The sequence below is a fragment of the Rutidosis leptorrhynchoides genome, chromosome 1, assembly GCF_046630445.1.
Source record: "Rutidosis leptorrhynchoides isolate AG116_Rl617_1_P2 chromosome 1, CSIRO_AGI_Rlap_v1, whole genome shotgun sequence".
Taxonomy (NCBI): Eukaryota; Viridiplantae; Streptophyta; class Magnoliopsida; order Asterales; family Asteraceae; genus Rutidosis; species Rutidosis leptorrhynchoides.
In genome coordinates this window covers 136,836,039-136,851,678 of record NC_092333.1, presented here as the reverse complement: position 1 = coordinate 136,851,678, position 15,640 = coordinate 136,836,039, and the positions used below count along the sequence as shown (strand labels likewise).

Genomic DNA, 15,640 nt, shown 5'->3' with positions numbered 1-15,640 from the left:
TGTTTAATGGTTCGTGAATCGTTGGAACTTGGTCGAGGTTGAATGAATGTATGAACATAGTTTAAAATTCTTTCAATTTAACTTAACAAATATTGCTTATCATGTCAGAAAAATATAAAGATTAAAGTTTAAATTTGGTTGGAAATTTCCGGGTTGTCACAGTATTGATTCATAACTTCATCGGAGAAACATTCTACGGCGATTATGTAATTTCTAAAGTTTAGAGATTATCTATTCTAGACTTAACCATAAATCAGATAGAGTAGAAACCCTGATCGAAATGGTGTATGATTTACAAGCTAGACTTGTTATATCACAACATCAACAGTACCGACAGCATCATCAGTACCGTCAGCATTTTCAGCACCAGCAGCATCTGCTACATCACAAGCTCCGTCAGTTCAAGAAAGCACCGTGGACATCATTACAAGTCAACAACGAGTATATTATATCAATGATTTATGAAGTAATAACTCAATTCCTCTAAAGAATTTATATGTATATCATATATATATAAATTTTAAAACCATCATAAATCTTTTCGTACTAAGCTATTATGTATGAATTGAAAAAAAAAGGGTAAATATTACTCGGATAATTCATATTACTAATATGCTATGATGTACATCCTTTGTTAACGACTTTACCATCATTAACTACAATCTCTGTTTCAACTCAATGAATTCCATTTCATAATAAATCAAGTGTATTATTCAATTACATAATTGATTGTACATTTTCATTTTCGATATACTCGAAACTTTCCAGAAAATATCATCTGTGCCTTGCAAAGTTCGCAAGAATTCCACAAGCATCAACATCCTTCACCGAGAAATATCAATAAGAATAATTAATGAAGTATCGATTACCTTAGCGAAATACTCCGCAAAGATTATGTAATCTTTAATATTTTAGAGATTAATCATTTCTAAGTCAAGCCGAAAATCCAATGAGCTTAATCTGATATTAACTCATTAAATCTGTATTACATCTGAAGAAAAATATACACACATATATTTTCATAAAGAAGGTAATAAAAATTCTTTTGTACAAAATATTAATTGTGAAATCTTTAACGGGTAGGTAATACCCGGGAAATATTTAAGTTCGCAATTAATATGTTACACTGTATATTCTTCAACTTTGATTCAAAAATTATTACCAATACTCACAACGATATACAGTCGTTTTTATACAAATTCAATTACATATTCTGATATTGACGAATCAGAATCCAAGTCATAACTCTGAACCAGTGACATCATTCTTAGATCTCTACATCTTTCAAAGCTATACTTTGACTTCAAAACTGTGAAAGATCCTTTAGTATTGTTTTTACCAAAAATAACTTTCAATCCCTTTTCAAAGTATCCAGTTTTACCACACTTCCAACCAGTCAACTTCGACTTTTCAGATTAGCCTTACTATAACCTTGATATATACGTTCTTGTTACTGGGGAACCTTTTATATACCACCACATTAGCAGTAAATTTACCAACAACTTCATTGATCCTTGACCTTCCGAAAAATCATTATACTCATTGAAACCCTATTATGTACTCGTCTACATCTTCTCACAATAACTGCCATGCCAACTACCAGAAATTAGCAATCAGTATTTAGAATTTCGCAGCAATTCTACGCCAACAGTTATATAATGTCTATCTCCTAGACTTACTTACTTCGAATGTGAAGTTTCTGAAAAACACCCCAAACTGTGAAACTAGTCCTTCGAATTTTGGAAAAATGCTGATGAAGCAGCAAAAACTGTAAACGACGTTAACAGTCAAAAGTTTGATGATAAAGAATGGTATGGTGGTAAAGTTGAGAAAAAGAAAAGGTTTGGAACTGGAAAACGGATTGAGCAGACCATGAAGGAGGCTGTGGACAAATCACAAAGACTAAACCTACCTTCAAAGAATACAAATGATTCAGTGTCTACTGAAGTCATTAACGAATACCTTGCTCCTTACTCCAAAACCTTTACGGACAATATTCTTCATTATCATCTTATCTTAAATATTCTAAGATATCATCGTATCTTTCTTTATAAATATCCTCGATATTTCTGAAGATATTTCATAACTATACTTATATGAAATCATTCATCTCTTCGCGCTATCTGTGTTACATCATAAAAGAAACTATTTTAGTTTCTAAATTCTGAAACCTTCAAGTTTAAAATATGAATGTTTTGAAGTAGTGTTGGGAACTGAAGCATGAATTAGTATAATATAATGACACTTGATCAACGTGATTATATTATAGTAAGTCATGCTGAGTTTATAATGGAACGTGATAAAGGTTCACATATCCCACCCTCATCATGAACCATGTTACATAACTCTTCCATTCCATATAATCTCTAAATATATCAAGAAAATATATTTCTTGATGATTCGATCTTTTCCGGATAGTCTGGTAATTTGACAAATCAAGATCTTGCCATTACAATTCCCTTCTTAGAACATTAACTATGTTCATTTCAAAATCCATACCTAAGAATTCTGGACCATTATTTGCTTGACTTGAAGGCGGGAAGAGAGAACGAAAGCATGAAGCTTCGAAATATAACGGAGAATAAAAAGCCCGATAAAAACACATAAATCACAAACCATGTATATCAATATGTATTGCAACGTAAAGACAAGGGAGAACTAAAAATACTATAAAGCCAAGAGTATAGTAAAAGTGAATAGATTCCTCCGGCGGCAGATGAAAAAGAAGAATGATAGATATGAAAGTTAGGAGTATATCAAGAATCAGAACTGGATGAAGCATTTTCACAATCTATTAAGAAGTATGAAATAAGGAAGAAGATTATAGGAGTGGTGAAAATAAATGAAACGGAAGAAGTCAATTTATAGCAAAATATCAGACATAGCAATCGAGGCAGATTACGCATATAATCAAAGGAAATATTAATTTCCTTAAATTTCGAAGAATCATATCTTATTTAGATTATGAAGATTTTCTATTCCTTAAATTCCGAAAATCAATCATTACTACATCAAGAGATAAGACACATCTCTATTCTCAATTTCACTCTATTACGATAACTTCCCTCATACACTTCGAGTAATTGGATTGTTTTATCCATATTATTCAACGGTGATAAAAATTCTATTTATCAACACATATTCGTCATGAAAACATTTTTATTGTTAGCCATGATGACCTCACTCAAATTTCGGGACGAAATTTCTTTAACGGGGAGGTACTGTGATGACCCGGAAATTTCTGACCAAATTTGAACTTAATCTTTAATGTTTTCGACACGATAAGCAAAGTCTATGAAGTTGAATCCTAAAATTCTTGAACTATTCAAATACCTTTCGATTGTTCTCAACGATTCGCGAACAATTATATATAAATAGATACATATACTATAACTTGAAAACGTAACGAAGTGTTATGTAAATGATACTGTGCATTAAACATATTGGTTTGATTATCTGATTGATATATTTAACTACGAAGTTAAAAGATTATGCTAAACGATTGAATTAAAAGATATTTAATGAGTCCCTTAAGGATTATGATATTATTAAGGGTCTCGGTTGTGAGGTCCACATTGATTTGGGAAATCATGCATTCTTAACGGTATTCAGAATAAATGGTAAAGTGTTTGTTTAAATAATGTAATTTGGACACATACAATAATAAGGAATATTAACTGTTGGAATTAGATATATGAATAACTTGCGATATGTATTTTAAAAACGTGTTTATTAATATTGAAAATATATATTTAACAATACGATAAAATATAATACTAACTTGGTCATAAAACGAATTGTTATTATATATATATTAACAAATAGTGAGACGATAATTTATAGAAGTAAATGACCAAAATACTCGAAAGTTTAAGATATACTTTGAGTGGTATAGTTTAGGGATAATTTAAGGCTATATTTTGAAAAAGGTACGTGACACGAAACGTAAATTGCAAGTTTTCTCAGCGTACGAAATGACATTTGAAAAACCGAAACCGGGACATAAGTCGAGTGATGATGTACGACTTATCGGAACAAAAATTACAAGTCAACTATGCATGTGAATTTAATATAATATATAATTAACTAAATTAAATTATATATATTATATTAATATTTAAATATATCGACAAACTAGAAGTTAAAAGAATGTGAGCTGGATCAGAAGGCCATGCGATCGCATGGCCTTGATGCCCAAAAACCATGCGATCGCATGGGGCTGGAAATCAGGCCACATCTATTTAAACTCGATCTGTTTCTGTTTCTGATGCAATTCCTTCTCAACCTCGATCTTTCTCTCTAAATATACTTATATTTAGTATTATTATTATTATTATTATTATTATTATTATTATTATTATTATTATTATTATTATTATTATTATTATTATTATTATTATTATTATTATTATTATTATTATTATTATTATTATTATTATTATTATTATTATTATTATTATTATTATTATTATTATTATTATTATTATTAAGATTAATATTATTAATCTTATTATTATTAGTAGTATTAGTATTAGTATTATACATAAAATACTACGACGAGGTCTTGAGCGTGTCACTTTCAAAATGGTTTTTCGAGCGGGATAGAGCTAAGGAAGTTATGGGTTATAGCTATGGAGGTTATGGGTAATGTTCGTGGGTATTGTTCGCAAGTCAAACTTAGTGTTTATCATCTCTGTTGCGTCTACGTACTTTCCTGCAATATTAAATCACAATATTGATACGTAAGCATTCATATCTTATCTTTTATATATTAATTGTGTATCCATGTCTAGTGCTCGAGTATATATATTTATATATATGCTTGTATGCTAAATTTCGTCGTTAAATATTTTATAATGAATCACGAATTAAATACATATATTACTGGTAAAAGGTATATGATATAAATGTTTTTGGAAAGCTGGCGAAAAATCAATAACTTTTCATTTAGATATCGAATAATTTCGATGAACGGATTAAAAGATATGATCAACTGAATTATGATTAACGTTAATTGAAATTGCTTTTGAATCAGCAATTAAGATTTAAACAACTTATTTACGAGATTTATAAATTGGATTTTTGAATATTACCAACCGAGTAAATGAATCCTTATATAAGGTACGTCTCGTTTTGTTAAACAACTGTCAAAATTGACTTTTTGAAAACGACTTTGGATAACTTTTGTATGTCGATCTCGATCATTAGGATTGTGATACACTATGACCTGACCTAGCTTGATAGACATTAATTGACCTACATATGTTCTCTAGGTTGAGATCTACGATTATTTGGTAATCCGAGTTTCAGTCGCATTTTGGTGAACAACTTTATATGCTGCTAAGGTGAGTTTCATTGATCCCTTTTTAATTGCTTTTGCAATATATATTTTTGGGCTGAGAATACATGCACTTTATTTTAAACGCAATGGATACAAGTACATATTAAATTCTACACTGAGTTTGAACCGAAAATCCCTTAGCTTTGGTAACTGTTAACTGCCAGTTATAAGAACTGGTGGGCGCGAGTAGTAGTATATGGATCCATAGGGCTTGACATCCCCGTCTGTTCTAGGTATAGAAACCCTAGCCTGAACTATAAAATAGACGTATGCTATTTGAGTGTATTGTACATGTTGGTTGCATGTTAAACACAGGGGTACTTATTATAGAGATGTTAAAGCTTAGTTACCAGGGTGCTCAATCTTATAGAATATTTTGATAAACGTTTCTGGATGAAACAACTGAAATCTTGTGATCCACCTTTACATACAGATTATACGAAACAATACAACTATGAACTCACCAACCTTTGTGTTGACACTTGTTAGCATGTTTATTCTCAGGTTTCCTAGAAGTCTTCCGCTGTTTGCTTATATGTTAGACAAGCTATGTACATAGAGTCTTACATGACATACTTTTCAAGGAAACGTTGCATTCACCAAATCATCACCATGTATCTTATTTTGACTGCATTGTCAACGGAAGTATCATTGTAAACTATTATATTACGGTGATTGTCTATATGTAGAAATCATCAGATGTCGAAAACCTTTGATTTAAATATTTATTTATGGTGTACCTTTTCAAAAGAATGCAATGTTTACAAAACGTATCACATAGAGGTCAAATACCTCGCAATGAAATCGATGAATGATGTGTTCGTCCATATGGATTTGGAGCGATCGTCACATGAAAGAATTCCACCAATTGCCTCAATTAAAAGAAATAATTGCCTCTATCCAACAGAGAATGCAGTTGAGTAGCTAACCGAGTCAATATATATACATTTAATAGAACACATATATATATATATATATATATATATATATATATACATATACATATATATACGTTTAATAATACGTTTAAAAATATGTTTATATAAATACGTTTAATAATACGTTTAATAATATGTTTATATATACATACATTAATAATACGTTTAATAATATATTTATACATTTATACTTTCATTTTATTAAGTGGCTTTCTGCAAGGAGTAACAAAAATACTCCTAAAAATTGCATATCAACATTTTGTGCATCATTTACCGCCCTTCGGGTGGGTAGCACTGACTTGTGTGGACTCCATATGTTCGGATTTTCCCGCGACTTCACCTGGACTGTAGAAGTCATATGCATTTGTGGGCATATTGCGGTCCGATAATTTGTTGGAGTATTATCGAACTACATATGTCACATAGGATATGTAGACAATTCTGTTGGTGACAGGATATTCTGACTAATGTGATGTTGTTGTCGTCGAATGCACATCAGAAGCTACATAATTATGATTTTAGGGGGAGACCTAATATTGATTAATCCAAGCTGACAGGCACCAGTCCACAAATATCCTAACTGGGGGCAATTCAAACTTTATTTGTAAGTTAAAATAATTTTATATTAAGTACATATATTTCTTTTAGCATGTAATGATTTTAATTTAATGACTGTTTAATTTTTATCAATATGCAGCAAGAAGGGTTCCATGCAAATATGCAATACGTGGTCATTATACAGCTCAAATGCAACCGGGAACTCAACAAAACTTGTAGTTTTTTTTTTTTTCAAATTCCAAAACAGGTCATGAGTTATATTCATCATCCTCCTCAAAACCGTCCTTAAAACCTGGATTTTGTGTACAATGCTTCACATCAATTTCAGTTATCCCCTTATGACTACTATAATCAAACCCCTAACCCAACACATAGCCAATCCTCCCATCCAACACATGACCAATCCTCCCGCACACCTGAAATGAATGTGGACGAATGGTTTGGTAGCCCTAATGTGATGCAAAACCCCCACAAGTCAGCATACTTGTTCGGCAAATATATAATGTTGTTGTTGATGATGTTGATGATGTTGATGATGTTGATGATGAACTCGTGAACTTAGCATCTAATGAGCTGCAGCCAGTGGTTCCTCAGAGGGGCAGGAAGACCAAAAAACCTACACTTTGTAGAACCGGAGGACATATAAATCGTCATTAGTTTATATTATATTTTGATTGTAATAGTTTAGTTTCATTTTGTAATAGTTTAGCTTCGTTTTTATTTAATATAATTTCATGTTTTTTTTTATCGTGTTTATTTAATAGTTTGGTTTATTTTCGTTTTTAAAAAATATCGTGTTTATTATTTAAATGACGTGTTTATTATTAATTAAAACTATTTTATAAATATTGTCTATCAAAACTATTTCAAAAACTGATTGTGTTTATTTTCGAGTTTTTATAGTTAATAAACAAAAATAGTAAAATCAGGGTTTGAGAGAAACCGGCATTGTCAGTGCCGGTATTCCTGACTGGACATCTGGCATAGCAAAAATTTGCACGTTTTGCTGAATTGGCACAACAAGTTTAGAAATCGGCCGGCAGGTTATACTAGACTTGCAATTTTTTTATTTTTTATACTATTTTTAAAAATTTATTTTGAAAAAATAACTAGTTATTTTTTTATTTTTTTTTTATTTTTATGGAAGTGATGGTGGTAAAATAGCGTAATATGCAGGCAATTGATTGGTGGAATGTGGGCACCCCATGTGATTTATGGCCGATTTATGACATAAAATAAAAATAAAAATATATAACCAATATCATATTTAATTTTCAATCAATGCATTTGTACAACAAACAAGAAAATGGTTCAATGTATTATTTCCCTTCTAACTGTTTATGTCATTATGCATGCATACAGGTTTCTACATAAGACACATCCTTTCATATATGTTGTTGTTGAAGGATAATACAGTTATTTAGTTTATCATCACCAAAATAAAACTTAAGATTTTTATAGCCTATTTGTTTCGTGCATCATATGATAATAGAATACACTTTGTTAGAATTTGGGGTCAATTGTATAATGTAAGATTAGAAAATTACTTAAGAGGAATAATTTATCATGGGAAAAAAATGGAGTAAAATATGTTGAATTAAAAGTCAAATAATTTTTATAACCAAAAGACGTCTTTTGAAAGCGTTTTAAGAAAACATGAATCACGTACAAGTACTTGCCTTAAATAACTGTATAATTAAATACGTTATTTTCCTCAATAAAAACTGAAAACGTTCTCTCATTATATTATAATATATTATATTTCTATCTATTTCTATTTCTGTATCTATTTCTACTAGACACTTCACTCTAAATGCTTTTTAAAACAGATAAAATATTGTCACTTTATTTTAAACCCATACCCTTCGCACTTAAAAATGTAAAGATGTGAAGTATTCGTGTTTATTCAATGTTAGTTTACTAAACTGTTTTTTTGTTTTTTGTTTTTTTTTTTTAACTACAAACGCAACATTATTAGGCCTCTAGTTAGATACTAGAAAGCAAAAAAGAAAAAATACGATTGAAAGTTACAACGACTTCAATAGTTAATTGTTATAATTAACTTTATCTCTACTTCTATAATAAAGCCAAAAGTATGAAGTAGAACGAATCAAATCGAATAAATCATCTCTATTTAGCAATTCGTCCCGAAAAATAACACCGTTACGGAAACACCACATAATTCAGAAAAATGCAGCCACAATACAATAAATCCGAATTTTAGAATTATTGAGCCCAACCCAATTTTCATACCATGAAGACCATTCGTTCCAACTTGAAAAATTCTGGAATCACACCATGTTCTTAACCTTCGCCAAAGATCGTGAGCCACAACGCATGAGAAAAACAGATGATTAGATGTTTCGGGATCTTGGTTACATATTGGACAGTTTGTGTTCTGGAGATTGAGACCACGGACAACTAAATTCGTATGATTTGGGAGTCGATCTCGAGCAAGACGCCACATCATAATGTTAATTTTAATTGGTAATTCCTTCACCCATTTTGTTTTGAAATTATTTGTAGGAAGTATTTGATTATCAATGAAATTACGAGTACTGCAAACTTTGTAATCACTTGTATTACCAATCGACCAATTCTGATTATCATTTTCTTCTGTGAACTGTATCTGTAGTAAAAGATTCAACAAATTATATAAACTTACCACCAACACTGTCTCTAATCCATATCCAATTCCAACTGCCATCAACAAAATTATCTTTAATTAAACATTTATTGTCAGCGGCCAAATGAAACAGCCTCTTAAATTGGATCTTTAAACAAATGAAACAGCCTCTTAAATTGGATCTTTAAAGGCACTCCATTTGTAATAACCTCGAATCGGGCCTAGCGGTAAATGACCTTTTACCCTTAGTTTATTAATTTTAGTGATTTTAATAATTATGGGTTAATAATTATTTAATTAGTTAGTTGTGTGCGCTTTGTGACAAGGGTCACAGAACATGTTTCGTTATGTGAATTGGACCTCGTTAGGGCCACCTAATGAGGTACATTGTGTTTTAGATAATTGGTAAATACCCGTGTGTAGTGGGGAATGGGGTTTCCTTACAATGAAGAAACCCCTAAATAAATATATACTCCCGTACGTTCTATTCTTTCTTAGTTTAGAAACTTTAAACCCTAAACACCCCTTAGCTCCCTAAATTCATAAAATCAAAAGTGCAAATTCAAGGCTTGTGATTTCGTTTATCTGATTCTAACATTTACAAGGATCAAAACAAGGTAAACATCATTGAATTTGATGAATTTAAAAGTGGGTTTTGGGTTAAAATGAGTTTTGATGATTTTTGAGTTTGATTCTTGATTATATGTGTTTGTTATGCTTGATTGATGTTAGAAATAGTTTATATATGTGTTATGTGATTTTATTAAGCGTTTGGATCGACTAAAACATGCAAAAATCGAGTTTTGGGTTCTAAAAACGCGAAAACAGCGAGCTGAAACTGATTTTTAGCACCCACACTTTCGACAACTCAACCACGTGATTGAGCACACTTTTGAGGGCTCAACCACGTGGTTGAGGGCTCAACCGTACATGTGAGGCCTCAGCCACGCGGTTGAGTAGTGGTCAGCGTTTGGTAAAATTAAAATGGGTGTAACTTTCAAACCGTAACTCCGTTTTCGACGAATAAACTATCGTTGGAATCGTTATCAGATTTACTTTTCAATGTTGCTGTTCTTGCTCAACCGTGCGAGTGAGGCACTCACCCGTATGGGTGAAGTGTCCAAATGTGCGTGTAAGCTACTAAATCGTGTGAGTGGACTTTAAAGTCACTCTTGGTAGTAGGTTGGTCAGTCGTGCGAGTGAGGATACTCGTCCATACGAGTGAGCTGGTCAGTCGCACGAGTGAGACCCAACCCGTGCGAGTGATAGTGTTTGTATGTTTGGGTCAAGTACTATTCTCACCCGTTCACTATATTGTTATACTGATATATAATCTGATTAAAAAGTGTACTGACTAGAGAAATGATATTCTCAGGTGATAAAGGAAAAGGTGAAGGCTTAGTGAAATAAGACTACCGAGTTCTTGTATTTCCAGGTGAGTGGGACTATCCTAATGTTTATAAGTATTTAGTAGCGAGTATGCTACTGTTACCTTATCTTATTCACCTGAATAATTAGTATATGATATACTGTACTTTATTATGTGACTTGTTGTAGCCACCCTGGATGACGACTACGGGTTAGTAGTCTGGTAGTGATATTGCCGATTGCGGGTTTTGTAGCGGCAACTGGCTTACATGTGGGGCAGCTATAGTTTTGTAGTTATGCCAAATTTGTAAGTTGGGCAAGAGGCAGGAATGAGTCTTTCTGGTTCAGAAATTACTATTTGCGTAGTATAGTTGAATGATGCACCCCCTGCATCTGGATACTATGCGAGGGAGACAGTAATTGGAATTATCGGTATACTCCAGCCTGATCAATTGGAGTTAAGGGCCCGGCCAGGCCGCTGATCCTCTTATTATCGAGACCTTGTTTGTGTGTTGGCTAGCATGATGTTATATGCTTATACATGTTAGGATTGTGTCATTCACTTAGCCTTGTGCTAACTCCCTCACTTCCTCCCTGCAGGTAGGCTTATACGCTAGGGTTTTGGGAGAAGCTTGTTTTGCTAGATATGTTTGAAGATCAAACTCTGATGTCTTTTGTATAATATAATAATAGTTGTTTAACGTAACACCGGATGATTTATAATAACCGTGTGATATTGTAAAACATAATTATGGTTATGTAAGTATTATATGTATAATATTTTCGCTGTGTATTTTAAAAAAAATGGACGGTGTTACAAGTTGGTATCAGAGTGTAGGTTTGGCAACGTGTACCCATGGATGTCATGTTTCTAAACCTTCGACAGTGTGTCAAGCATATCATTGGGAGACAAGCTAAGTGAATGTAGAGAATGGTATGATAGTCTGTAGGTACTAACGAATTATCCACTAAGCTTTTGTGAGATGATGTGTAGTACAGGTGAAAGATGACTGACGAAAGGCAGGATGTCCGAGCTTCACCTACCCCCCGAATCTTCAGAGCTCCACCTGAAGGGGAAGACTCAGACACTGACCAGCAAGAGTACATCCAACGATTGGAGAGTCGATTGAAAGAATCCCGAGACCGGATAACTGAGCTACAAGGTATTGTTTCTACGGGTACAGTGATGGGTAATGATGATACTGCACCTCCAGGGTTTTCTATACCTCAGTTTGGGTCTGCATCAGGGGGAACTTCATCACAACCACAACAGTTCCAAGCTCCGTTGCCATTTCCACAGTTTCAAACGCCACCTCAGCAACAGTCACAGCCTCAACAGAGATACCAAAATCTGGGTCAAGTTATGTATCCTTACGTGATCCAAATGTGACAACCACCAACAATTGATACAAAGAAGAAGTGTACGTTCAAGCAATTCCTTGATTGTAAGCCTCCAGAGTATGACGGTAGTTCTAATCTAACTGAAACCTTTGATTGGTTATGTGAGGTAGACCGAACATTGGAAGCCTGTCAATACGAGCCTGAATTACGTGTAACTTATGCCAGCAGATTGTTGAAAAAGAAAGCAATGGGTTGGTGGGATTCAATAACTTCTCAGATGTTAAAGGAAATGTTGAACCAGGTGACTTCGGAACAATTTGCAGCTAAGATGTGCGAACAGTATTGCACTCCTTATGAGATCTCAAGAATGAAACGGGAATTTATGAATCTGAAGATGACCAGACAGATGACAATTGATGAAGTGATCGAGAAGTTCACTGATAAGCTTCGCTTTGTACAACAGTGACTTCCGGATGAACAATCTAAGATTGATCAGTTTGTGGAAATGATCTTGCCAGAATACAGATCATTGGTAAGAATGGCACCTTCGTAAACTCAAGCTTTTGGAATAGCCAAGATGGTGGAAGAAGACATTAAGGCGGCCAGAGAAATTCAAAATGAACCAGTGACGCAACCCAAGTAAGCTTCAAGTCAAGGTAGTTTTAAATCAAAGAAGCCTCATGGTGGTCAACAGAAGGGAAGATTTTCCCAAAGTGGTAGTAGTTCGAACCAAAGGGTATGGTGCAATGGTTGTAAATCGACACATGCGGGTCCTTGTACCAATTTAACAAAGAGGTGCATGCGGTGTGGTGTAATGGGTCACGATATCCAGGCTTGCACATTCAAAGAAAATGTTTGCTGGAATTGTCACAAATCAGGGTACAGGTCAACTGATTGTCCATCTGCGAGAAAGATAAGTTCTGGGGTAGGGGCAGGAGCAAGGAAAGCGTCAGTCGGGGGATCTTTAGCTTCGTCAACTGGACAAAAGCGTAACCAGATGTCGGTAGATACAGCTACTACTGTCGACGATGCTATCACTGGTATGTTTTTAGTTAACTCCACACCTGCTCATGTATTGTTTGATTGCGGAGCCTATCTTTATTTTATGACTACTAGATTCTGTGATAAGTTAAACTTGCCTGTTTCTATGTTACCTAAACCTTTAGAAGTGGATGTAGCCAGTGGTAAGACTGTTCCAGTTACAACATCTGTGTCTGGAATAAGTATAGAAATAGATGGGAGTATATTTCCGGTGACTTGCTTAGTGATGCCCATACCTAGATTTGATGTAGTTCTCGGTATGAACTGGTTGAGTTACCATAAGGCAAGTATAAAATGTCATAAGAAATTTATTTCTTTCCATTTGTCTGATGGGACACGTGTTATAGCCCGGGGCGAACGGGGTGGGTTTGGTTGTCCTTTAATTTCGATGATGAAGGCTAGGAAATCGATAGTAAAGGGGTGTGATACATTTCTTGCCTATGTAATTGATGCTAAGAAAGAGAAAAGATGGTAGCTGATATCCCAGTAGTGCGTGACTTCCCAGAAGTATTTCCAGATGAATTACCAGGTTTGCCACCAGTTAGGGAAGTAGAATACAGAATTGAGTTGATGCCAGGATCTACACTAGTGGCTAAAGCTCCGTATAGGTTGGCTCCCTCTGAGATACATGAAATGATGTCTCAAATACAAGAACTGTTAGACCGCAGGTTTATTCGTCCGAGTTCTTCGCCATGGGGTGCGCCAGTGTTGTTCGTGAAAAAGAAAGACGGGACGCTCTGAATGTGTGTTGATTATCGGGAATTGAACAAAAGAACCGTGAAGAATAAGTATCCTCTTCCGAGGATAGATGATTTATTCGATCAGCTTCAAGGAGCTGTGTTCTTTTCAAAAATAGATTTACGTTCCGGGTATCATCAGGTTCGTGTTACTGAATCCGATATTCTAAAAACAGCATTTCGTACTAGGTACGGTCATTATGAGTTTTTGGTGATGTCGTTCGGGTTAACGAATGCGCCAGCAATTTTTATGGATTTAATGAATAGGGTGTGTCGACAGTTTCTCGATAAGTTTGTCATAGTGTTTATTGACGACATTATGATCTATTCAAAGACAGAGTCTGAGCATGCTGATCACCTACGTCAAGTATTAGAATTGTTGAAATGAGAACAGCTATACGCCAAGTTTTCCAAATGTGAATTTTGGTTACGTGAAGTTCAGTTTCTGGGTCATATTATTTGTCAAGAAGGTATCAAAGTGGATCCATCTAAAATAGAAGAGGTAATGAATTGGAATGCACCGAAAACTCTGACTGAAATTAAGAGTTTTCTGGGTTTGGCAGGGTATTATCGTAGATTTATTAAGGATTTCTCTAAGATTATGGGTCCATTAACAAAGTTAACTAGAAAGGATGTATCTTTTCAATGGGGTGATGAACAGGAGAAAACATTTCAGACATTGAAGCAGCTGTTGTGTCAAGCTCCAATATTAGCGTTACCCGAGGGTACCGACGATTTTGTGGTATATTGTGATGCGTCATATGCGGGTTTGGGTTATTTGTTAATGCAGCGAGAGAAGGTAATTGCGTATGCTTCACGGCAGTTGAAAACTCATGAAAAGAATTATCCAGTTCATGACTTAGAAATGGCGGAAGTGGTTTTTTGCTTTGAAGCTATGGAGACATTATTTATACGGTACGCACTGCGTTATTTGTACAGATCACAAGAGTTTATAGTATATCTTTTCTCAGAAAGAGTTGAATATGAGGCAGAGATGGTGGAAAGAATTAATAAAAGATTATGATTGTGAAATCCGCTATCATCCGGGTAAGGCAAATGTAGTCGCCGATGCTTTAAGCCGAAAAGGATTCATTGACAATGTGAAATTTATGCGAATAGAAATTGTATCGGATCTGATCGAACGCTTGAAGATAACTCAATTTGAAGCCTTGAGGGATGAACATTTAAAATCCGACCTTTTAGTCAAGAGAAAGAAGGATTTAATTGACGATTCTCGTGGATTAAAAATCTTCAACAATCGAGTATGGGTTCCTTTACTCAGAGAACTGAGGGAATTAATTATGAATGAGGTGCACAAATCAAGATTATCCATTCATTCAGGAAGTACAAAGATGTACCATGATTTGAAGACTATGTATTGGTGGCCAACAATGAAGAAAGACATCGCGAATTTTGTGGAAAAATGTCATATATGCACCCAAGTTAAAGCGGAACTTCAAAAACCCTATGGATCATTACGTCAATTAGAAATTCCAGAATGAAAATGGGAACATATAACGATGGATTTTGTAATTAAGTTACCCCGAACCCAGAAAGGACATGATATGATCTGGGTGATTGTTGATCGATTAACCAAGAGCGCACACTTTTTGCCTGCTAGTGAAACGACATCGTTGAGTAAATTGGCTGAGTTGTACATAAATGAAGTTGTAGCTCGGCATGGGATACC

General features: G+C 34.1%; 1 protein-coding gene across 1 annotated transcript; it reads left to right on the top strand.

Moving 5' to 3' along the window:
• Nucleotides 1-12,986: 12,986 nt before the first annotated feature.
• On the top strand, nucleotides 12,987-14,974 carry LOC139889387 (uncharacterized). Its single transcript, XM_071872345.1, has 3 exons — nucleotides 12,987-13,575; nucleotides 13,671-13,910; nucleotides 14,514-14,974. The coding sequence occupies exons 1-3, from the start codon at nucleotides 12,987-12,989 to the stop codon at nucleotides 14,972-14,974; spliced, it is 1,290 nt and encodes a 429-aa protein (XP_071728446.1).
• Nucleotides 14,975-15,640: the final 666 nt, after the last annotated feature.